General features: G+C 41.0%; 1 protein-coding gene across 1 annotated transcript; it reads left to right on the top strand.

Moving 5' to 3' along the window:
- Positions 1 to 998: 998 nt before the first annotated feature.
- On the top strand, positions 999 to 8,450 carry snrpa1 (small nuclear ribonucleoprotein polypeptide A'). Its single transcript, XM_076731046.1, has 9 exons — positions 999 to 1,181; positions 4,340 to 4,487; positions 5,385 to 5,463; positions 5,980 to 6,026; positions 6,124 to 6,226; positions 6,598 to 6,677; positions 7,067 to 7,142; positions 7,332 to 7,425; positions 8,157 to 8,450. The coding sequence occupies exons 1-9, from the start codon at positions 1,100 to 1,102 to the stop codon at positions 8,318 to 8,320; spliced, it is 873 nt and encodes a 290-aa protein (XP_076587161.1). The 5' UTR covers positions 999 to 1,099; the 3' UTR covers positions 8,321 to 8,450.
- The last annotated feature ends 2,311 nt before the right edge of the window (positions 8,451 to 10,761 follow it).

Below are 10,761 nucleotides of genomic sequence, written 5' to 3'. Positions count from 1 at the left end.
CACAAAACAGAGTCCTGTCCATGTAGGAAGCTCAAAACATTACCAAATCTTGAAAGCAGCCACATCACCTGTCCCCTGCTGGACAGCACCAGGCCCAGGCTCCGATAAGCATCCACTCAGTCCATTGTCCAAAACCCCAGCCACTGCTGCTCCACAGCTTTGGGGGGCCGGGGATCTGCAAAACCCCCAAGGTGGGAGAGGCAGGGAAGGACAGAGGAGTATCAGAGGCCGTCTGCAAGTGCAGGGGCTGAGAGTACCAATTTAGCGTATCATAATGAACAACCTAGGTCATTTGCAGTGAGTACAAAGGATTGATAATACCTAAGTCAGTGCAGCTTTACCACCATAAGCCAGTACCTGTAGTACTCAGTAAGAGTGAGCAATATGACCTAAAATTTATATGATGGTATATTTTTTTGGTTGAAGTTTTGTAGGGTGAAAGTATTATATCACGCTATTACAAAAATAAGAGATACTCCAGTTCCAAACGTGAAAACCCACGTGAAAAAAACTGTTTCCCACATCTAAACTACGACTCTGGTTATTTCACCGGCTTCAAATGAGGCTTAACATTGACAGTTTCTCTTGACTGTACCTCAATATTAAAAATTCTACCATAGATGCTACTAGCCACACTAGCTGCCTGCCACTTTTATTTAGAACAACATTGTTATGTAAAGCAACATAAAAATGGCAAAAACATTCAAACTTTGAAGTATTGATCCATTGAGTTTCAGTTTTGATGCAAATCCTGTTTTGTACTGGCACTTGAAAACAGCCCAAACTAAAACAATGAACACACTCATATGATGTTAATCTAAGAGTTACTGTGGGGACATTTCCATTAAGTTCAACTGGCTCTTTACTTCCTCATATGGTGGGAGGAGATGAAGACTTTTGTGTTAATTCTTGCAGCCAACGACAGAGAAATTGGCATCCTCCCTCCGCTAGTGGGCGCTAGTACAAAATAAAACTGGTTTTATCGTCACAACATGATCGACGCATTTCTTCCGGGCAACGGCGTGTTGGCTAAGTTGGACTCCCCGGCACGTTTTGTTGCAAAAACAATAACTTGGTAACGTCTGTTGTTTGCATCGACATGGTGAAGTTATCTGCGGAACTGATCGAGCAGGCTGCTCAGTATACCAACCCTGTGAGAGACAGAGAGTTGGATTTACGAGGTTAGTTCAACTTCCTTCTCGACCGCATATTGGAAATGTAAAGTTAGCTTGCTCAGGCTCTACTCAGGCCGAAAGCCGAAAACGTGACAAATTGGTGTTTGTACTGATATAAACAGTGAAAGGTCTCATGTAGGCTTAAGTTACATGTGTTTACTACCTATATAGCCGACTGTTAGCGACAACATAACGTCTGAAAGTACCCCAACTGCCAACGTCAGTGTTTAAATAACGTTAGTATTCTCAGCAGTTTTGCTACTCGTAATAAAAGTAACAGAAACACAAACGCATCCACGGGTGCGTGCTGCTGCGGATTACCAATATTAGTGAATTTAGGGGAAACACCGGTAGTTTTGTATGAAGGAGTCAGTGTGGGGTTTCTCCCGGCTAGCTACATAAAAGCAGAGGGCTAGCCAGCGTTAGCGTAACGTTAGCTTGCCAACATGGCTTCTGGAGAAATGGAGGGAAGGAAAGGAAACTTCTTAACTCCTTACTCCTTAAACGTAAGTGAATTTAACTGAAAAAGCTTTTGTTGTGGGGCACACGGAAAACCTCATTAAGTAAGGGTGGTATAGGGTGGTAGGTAGGCATGTGTGAAAACGTCTTTAATAGTCGTATAGATATATAATGGGTACATACAGTAGATGTCACATCCGGTTTGTGCGACGCGTCTCTGCCGCGGTCGTCTTGCCGCAGATCTCTGGCCCGTTCAAAAAGAAACCTTCTACAGGAATGAATCCTAAAACCAAGGCAACTATAAAAGAAGGAAGTATCAATACATCATAATACCCCAATTCTGATGCTCTGCTTGGCCCAGGTCTGTTGAAGCCTATGGGAGATGCATGCAGAGGCACCTTAAATCCCAACGTGTGTGTATTGTGTGACCTTTAATGAAGAAATGCCTCTAGCTAATGAGAGAACACGCTTCAGAGAATACCGACTCATCCACAGATTATAGACAGATTTTACAGGGCTCATGGCGAGTCAATGAAAATGCACACCATGTCCCTTGAAAATATCGAGTTTAGAATAAGCATAAACTGTTACCAAGTCTGTCCTTCATCCATCTCTCCTTTTTATTTTGATCTTGTGGCAGCTTTATGATGATTCACGTGGATGTAATAGCTAATGTTATTGAAATATCACTTACTCAAATGAAATCTTCCCGAATCTCCTCGGGATTATTATTTTTCCATTGGTAGGCTATTACTAAACCTTAGGTATAAAGTAACAAAGACATACATTTCATTGCCATCATAAACTTACACTTTAACTATGAATTTGATCATCAGAAAATAACGCATTGTCATTATGAATGAAGCAATCTCTGCCGTGATAAAATGAACACCTGGCCTGTTATGCCAATTGTCTTGTGCCCAGTGACTAATCTGCCTAATGTCCGGTACACACACCTCAAGACAATTGAAGCTGACACCCGTAATAAGTAATCACTGATCTAACTGCCAGTTAAGGCTTTGGTTGACAGTTTCAATACTGCCATAGGTAAACAAGTGAGATCTGTCAACCCTCACGTTTCTCCTGGGATTCTCCTGTATTTTTAGAAGTTGTCAGGAGGCATGACTGCCTACGTCATGTTTTTACTACATTCTCCTCTGGTCCAGCAGGCGTCAGTATGCAGAATGTTAACTGTAACATCCAGTGATGAGAAATCATTCACTCAAATGGTGTCTGCCAATAAAAGAAAAAGAAAAATGCAGTTCCTGCCGAAAGTTTAAAAGTGCAAATATCCCATCAAAAGGGAGGAGCCTTATCTGTACTTAATGGGGAGCAACCTCAGTAAAAGTCTTGCTTTTTGTAAAATATGCCACATGGGTTTTAGTGGATCATTTGCACAGAAAAGCGACAAACATGCCAAGCTTGACTGTACTGATACTATCTCTACATCCATTTTCATAATTGCCCTCTCCTACCAATGGTCTCTTGCCAGTGCCATCTCTTAAAATCACAACTGAAGTGTAACATGTAAGTGATGTGTACATATCCTTCAGGTAATACATATTTAAAGTAAGAGCTGAATTTATGTCCTTTAGTGTTTTCATTGACATAATGCAGGATTGTTCACAGCATCTGACTGTCATCCAGGTATCTGTTTCTGACCACCTGACTGTGGTCACTTAATGTAGGAACTAGTTAACAAAATCCTTGTTGCTCTGATATTTTAAATCAGGTGGTTGCCTGGTGATGATTTTAGGATTGACTGTGTCCCCCTGTCTTAATGTAAGGGGGGTGTGGACAGTGGTAAGGGTAGTGGGAAATTTTCCTTATTTTCAAATCCTGGTGTTGACAGGTATGACATAAGCAGGTGTCCATCTAATCATACACACTGTGATAAACAGATGATAAACAGATAATACAGCAGATACTGTAGTCCTGGAGAGTCATTTGTGTAAATTAAGTTATGAGTACCAAGGCAGCTGCCTGGTGATACACTACACTTCACGAGATGCGAAGAGAAAAATGACACTTTAATGAACGCAGATGGCTTTCCATTTTTTAGGTAAGATTTTCCCTAGTTTATTGCACTTTCTTAGAAACCAAAACTCTGTCTGCTAATGTATCGTAATCAGCCAGATCAAATGTGGCAATAGATTCAATGAATCAAACTCCAGCTATATTACCCTGGTCCATCTGCCCATCTGCTCGTCAGTCATATCCAAAAGAGCCATAGCCGTACCAGTAGAATGTCCTCCTCTGTATGTTGACAAAAAGCAAGTAAGTTATGATCCTACATCTAATGCCAGATTTGTTTGTTCACTATTGTTTCCAACACTTTTTCAGTTGCTGTGTGTGTGTGTGTGTGTGTGTGTGTGTGTGTGTGTTAATGTTGTTCTGAAACTCCTAGCACTCTGAAAAACTGACTCACTCATTTCTGAATTATGTTACAATTATTATAGTATGACTCTAGCCCGGTTTTGAGTATACAGTGGGGAAAAAAAGACAAAATTCAAGATATTGTCAATAACAGGTGAAAAAACAAAGCAGTAACAGGTTTTTTGACTCATAGCTGTACCCGTCACTGGGCAGATGTCAGTCATTGGATCTTTCCATCCATGTCATACTGATCTCTGGAGGCAAGATGCAGTGATTTTTAGGAGCTTGAAAAAAGTTCCTTCACAACATTCTTGCTTTTCATCTCACAGGTTATAAAATCCCAGTCCTTGAAAACCTTGGAGCTACTCTGGACCAGTTTGATACTATTGACTTCTCTGATAATGAAGTCAGAAAACTGGATGGCTTCCCTCTGCTCAAAAGACTGAAAACACTGCTGATGAACAACAACAGGATTTGGTAAGTTATATCTGCAACACCCTGTACATAAAAAAAAAAAATACAATAAGATGTTCCAATGAAGAAAAGTCACATTGATGATGTGTACTCAAATTGAACAAGGAGCAGTTCAGCTCTGCTGCTTATGGGCTGTTGATATTGCATTCCAGTTTCAAGTCCCTCACAGACAACATGTCTGAATGTGCAGTTCAATTTTATAATAATTATATAACATAATTAGCTCTTATTGAATTTTGTCAGCTCTGTGCTGTTGCCTGTGGACTGTAAAATAAAAGTTTTCTTGCTAATCTTGTGACACACACGTAGTGCTAATTGAAAACCTGTTGAATGTGTTGGCAGATTGCTGTAAGCAAAGACTTATACCTGATTTGATGATTAATAGGCTTCAGAATGAGTTGACCATAACAAACCTCCTGGTGTGACTTTGCACTGGATAAAATAAAAGAAGTATATTTTTTGATTTTTTTTTTTTCATTTTTACTATCAGTCATTTGGGATTAATTCCCTTTATTAATGAATCCCCTCTAAGTGGGGTTAATGTGGCTTCATAGGTGGTAATGTACCATCGAAGTCATGGGAAGCTTTATCTTTCCGTCTTGTCAAACTTCTCTTCTATCAACCGCATCAGCTTTTTCCCAACTTTGCTGTATCTGTGTGGTGGTGATGCACTGATGTGTATGAGAAACACTGCAGGGAACAGACAAATACGTACACCTATGACAGATAACACACATAACTTAATAAAGACACTTTGCTTTCATCTTATGTGATGTAGCCTAACATGCTATATTATTATTGTTATATATAGACAAATATCTTAATGATGAGCTGCCCTTGTTTAAGCTGGTCACAGTATACATGGCTGCATGCATGTAACCTTGTGAAATATGTCTCTAGTCGCATAGGTGAGAATCTGGAGCAGTCTCTGCCGAGTTTGACAGAACTGGTTCTGACAAGCAACAACATTCAGGAGCTGGTGAGTGCATTCCAGCAGCAGTCAGTGCAACAGAACCATCTGGCTCACAGATTGTTATGTCTTGATATAGTTTGATCCATATGGTGAATGCAAGGTTTATTGTAGAAATTCCTCTACAGTCTGATGGTCCATAATTCTTACCTCTGTGGAGATTGTTGTGATTTTTGTCTGTTCAAATCTGTCATCACTTCTGTCCATGCTGGATGAAATTTTCTAAACACCTTTAGAGCACAACAAAACTGCAGCCTCCAAAATGACTGTAGAGTTGACTGCACAATTCTTAGACAAAAAAATGAATAAGATCAGTGCACAATGGCATTTATTTTAGGGGTGTTGTATTGGGTTAGATGTCAGGTGTCTATTTCTCTGGTATTTCACTGTGTTTAGTTTGTCATGTTCATTTCACTCATCTACTCACTACTTGATAGATGTCAATATGCCATCAGATTCCAGGGAAGCTTTACCTCTTGTTCACCCTTGTGTGTTTTTCTGAACCATTGTTCTTTTCATGTGTAGGGTGACTTGGACCCACTGGCCACAGTGAAGACATTGACCCTTCTCAGGTATGAACCGTCAATGCTCAAAGATAAATCGGTCATTGGACGGTCTTGTGCATCACTGAAATCTGATCATACGTGTTTGTTATCACTGACTTTCCAGCCTGTTAAGGAATCCAGTGACAAACAAGAAGCATTACAGGCTCTATGTCATCAACAAAATCCCACAGATCCGTGTGCTTGACTTCCAGAAAGTGAAGCTCAAGGTAAGTGCAAATGAGCAGGTATACTGGGCAGTTTTTGATATATGAATCATGTCAGATACATTGCAGCTGACCAGTATTCAGTGAACCTAGATAGTACTTCAAGGCCTGGCATGAGGTGTGAGTCATGGGTCATGTGTTTTGGAGATGGAAGCTAAAGCAGTGGTGTGGACTTCGCAGTGGCGGGTTCACCTTTAAGCATTGCAGTGGTGATTAAGGATGTGTTCAACGCTTTCATCCAGGAGTTAAGGTTCACCTCAACATCCAAAGGAGTTCGGGTGAATTGTGCATTTTCCTCCCTGGCCTTGCCCCAATTGACAGCTCAGCATGTAATTAATGAGGGTTTTCACTTTAACTGTGTGATATCGTCATAGGAACGGCAGGAGGCGGAGAAAATGTTCAAGGGCAAACGAGGTGCTCAACTTGCAAAGGATATTGCCAGGCGAACGAAAACGTAAGATGAAAGTCCACGTTAGACAGCAGCTCCTCAGAATCACTGGATCCTGGCTGATGGAATGGGTTTAAAAATGGCAAAAATAAACACTGTCCCCATCAGTCATATGCAGTATATCTGTGTGCACCAGAATGCACAAAGTGATAGATCTGTCAGATTTAATTCTTATAGCTTTTTGACAAAATTCCCCAAACTGTTGAAACATATTTCAAATGATTCATTGGCCAGAAACGCCCGCCAAAGTGTTGCTCAGGACTGCTGTCTGTGGACGATGTATCGGTTTATTTGACTCAAGAAAAGATACTACACATGAGATTGACTACACTGGTTGAGAGGTCAGAGAAGCTCATGTGTGTCCATGTTGTCTAAATGATGCGTGTTCCTTTCAGATTCACTCCTGGAGTGGCAGCACAGCTTGAGAAGAAGAAGACGGGTCCGTCTCAAGCTGACGTGGAAGCAATCAAGGTTCACTTGATGACTTGAAAACAATAAAAACCAATGTAGCTTTGAACACGTGATATAATCAAGTTAATTAAAGATGAGGGACCACTGATGTACTAAACTACCCTTGATGGAGATTCAGCTCTCTAGATCTCTGAAGTAATTTGTCAGACCATATTCGCTGAGTTTTACACGAGTGTGTTTGTGTTTCAGAATGCCATCGCTAATGCTTCATCACTGGCAGAGGTGGAGAGGTTGAAGGGGATGCTGCAGGCCGGTCAGATCCCTGGCAGAGATCTTAGACAAGGTGAGTGCTAATCAAAGTCAGTTCCAGAACATGACTGATGCTGTGCAACCTGCTGGGTTTTTGAGGCTGATGTGGCCTTTTGTTTTCTTTAAGCACATTTGGCCAGAGTTCCTCACATGGAGTTATTCTTGAGTTGTGACAAAAATACCCAACAGTCTTGCCATCCAATCATAGTAGTAGGTTCAGAATAGTAATAGTTAGTTGTCATATTTGTAGCCACCTTTTTATAATAAAAGGACCAAACATACAATGAATTTATCCTACTTTGTATTCAAAGTCCAATATCTCAGTCGTCTGTGCCATAGAGATCCAGCTGCTGTCCACAAACTATTCAAGGTCCGCTGTGTAGGATTTAGTGGCATCTAGTGTTCAGGTTGCGTATTGAAAGCAACTTTCCCTTTCCAAGTGTGAAGAAAAACCTATGGTGGCCTCTCAAATCTCAGACAATGTCACAGGCCCTCTCTAAGAGCCAGGGTTTGGTTTGTCTGTTCTGGGCTACTGTAGAAACATAGCAGACTCTGTGCAAGAGGACCTGCTCCAGCTGTAGGTAGTAAGATCCCAGTGAGCTCGAGGCTGAGAGCCACAGACAGGGTGGGGAGAAACACTCAGACGAACAGAGGACGACATCAGCCCTACCCTGTTAAATTCTCCTCAATTTGTTCGTTCTCTTATAACCTCATTGTATTTTGATAGATGCATGGATGCATGAATATATTTGTTTGTAAAATCAGGTCCAGCTGGGATGGTGGAGGAGGAGGAAGAAGAAGAAGAAGAAGAAGTGGGTGCACAAATGGAGGCACATGCTGATGGAGGTACTGGAGAGGAGATGAATGAGGGAGATCAAGAGGAGGATGATGAAGACATGGATGTGGAGCCACATGTCAACGGCTCCTGAGTGCCCTGAAAGGTTTTTTTGTTTTGTTTTTTTGTTCATGTTGTACATTTGTTTTGGACATACATTTTCCAGGGTGGTTTTGCTTTGTTTTGTAAAATGACACAATAAAAACTGATTTCTTATGTTGCTATGTATGGCACAAGTTTCTTGAGGCAGTCAGCTGACATTTCCAGCTGAATGCAGTCCACCTGTATATGCCTTGTGTTTTGAAATGAATGGTCGAAATCAGCACAATAAAAGCCAGGATATCCTGACTGTTAGTCACTAGTATGGGTCCATAGAACATTGGAATGCACCTGCTAAGCCCAGGCTGAGAAGATCGTGCTGCCAACACCATATAACATCATCAGGGTTACTTTCAAAGTAACAGAGCTCCTTCAGAGCAACAGAAGATGGTGTACTTTGGTTTTTGCAAGCTTAATATTAATAACCACTACATGATGTGTAAAATCAGTGTTTTTGTCACAGTAAAATGTCATCCATGTCTGGTCCTGACATACTGTGTACTGTTAAATGTCAAACCATGACTAATAAACTGAGTGCATTATAGGTTAATTGTAACTTCAATTTGATGGAGCTCTCTCCTGAGAAACCCTAAGAAATACTTAGGAATCAGCTTCATTGGGAAGTGTATTTACACAAGAACTGTAACTGGTTTCTACTAACTCTCACTGTAAGAATATATATACGGACATGAAGATGACAATGTACAGACTGTTTTAAGTTTTGAACAACTACAGTATACCAATTGAACAGGGCCGGCAAGACATTCACACCTTTGAGACAGGAGTTACCATCATTTCATAAATGACCCCATATGATTTAACACCTTTTCCATCATTACTGGCCAACATATCTAGAGATCATACAGTATCACCTAGAATTATTTCTCATTACATATAACAGCAAATTTCCAATGACAACAGTATTTGAATATATGTGTCCAGATATGGACGTCTTAGAATGCTCAGTGATTTCTTCATTTGAGTCCAATGAAGTCTGATTTTGAAACATGAAAAGTATGAAGACAAAACACAGTCATTGAAATTCAGGGGTGAGCTGGAGGAGTTCGTTCTCAGAAAGCTGTGTGTTGATTGGAGAACGGCGTCTCGCGCTCATGCGAATGAGTGGAGACGCAGGTGGAACGTGTGCGCCCTGAAGCGGCTGCTTTACGCAAACAGGTGCAGTGTGTGAGCTGGTCCTGGTCCTGGTCTGGAGAATGTAGTCTCTGTCCATGAAGTACAAGGTCTGAGCAGATTCATCAGTGAATTCACTGAATTTGCTCCAGAGTTTCTGACCAGGTCTTCTCCAGTGCCATGCCCGGCAACATTAGTTTAACTGCGTCCACTACGTGATCCATATTGCAGACCGTCAAAGTATCTCTCCAAATGAGAGGACGATCACCCGTGCGTCGGTTAAATCATGCATTTTGTAGAATATGCCACACGGATTTTCTTTGCAGATTCAGATTATAAAAAATGCAATCGACAAATCACCCTTGTGACGTAAATGGATTAAGTAAAATAATCCCCTGGATGAAATTCACAAACTATCCAGCAGTGTATATGGTAAAAAAGAAAAAAGAAAAAAAAGAGAGAAAAGATCCACCTATAAACAATATATGTAAAAACGTATTAAATTATGACACATGATGCTACATATACTGCATTTTTATGCATGTTAGGAATTATGGTCCACAGCAGGGGATTGGTACAATCTCTCTCTCTCTCTCTCTCTCTCTCTCTCTCTCTCTCTCTCTCTCTGTGTGTGTGTGTGTGTGTGTGTGTGTGTGTGTGTGTGTGTGTGTGTGTTCAGACCATTGGCTAGGATGCATGGTGGGTGGTCGGAGGATGAGGGAGCTGGGATGGCAGGCAGCCTCTCACAGGGAGTGCGCGGTCATGGACTTCCTCTGATAAACTCAACAGAGCCTAAGAGGAAGCAGCTGCCACGACTTCCCTGATATTTAGGGGTGTATTCCAATCGTTGCTGTAGCAGATAATGAAAGGGAGAAAAAGATCTAAATACACGAAGAATCAGGAGTGCTGAAAATCACTGAGTGAGTGAGGTGCCAATCTAACAGATGCTCCCATACTCAAATATGGAAATATCTTCTATGTTGTTCCAAATATACATGTGAGAGTAGTTTGCCCAAAACTCGAATTATGCTTTTAAATGCCATCAGGCGTGACATGTCTGGCAGAGTGGAAGTAATAAGCTGTACTATGTTTCAGAGTTTCATTTAAATACCAAACCTCAGTGACATCAACATGTACAACATATTCCAATGTATGAAATTATGTGATTCATTACAGAAATAGGTTTTCTGACACTTAAGTTAGAGTTTGTGCAGATTTTTGAGGGAAACAGTGTTGATGTTTCTATTACTTGGTTTTGAAGCAGGGGCCTGGAACCAAGGAATGCTTTGACACGCTTAATGGGAA

Source organism: Chaetodon auriga, chromosome 1 (assembly GCF_051107435.1).
Source record: "Chaetodon auriga isolate fChaAug3 chromosome 1, fChaAug3.hap1, whole genome shotgun sequence".
NCBI lineage: Eukaryota > Metazoa > Chordata > Actinopteri > Chaetodontiformes > Chaetodontidae > Chaetodon > Chaetodon auriga.
Note: the sequence above shows the minus strand (reverse complement) of the source record. Positions and strands in the feature narration are given on the sequence as shown.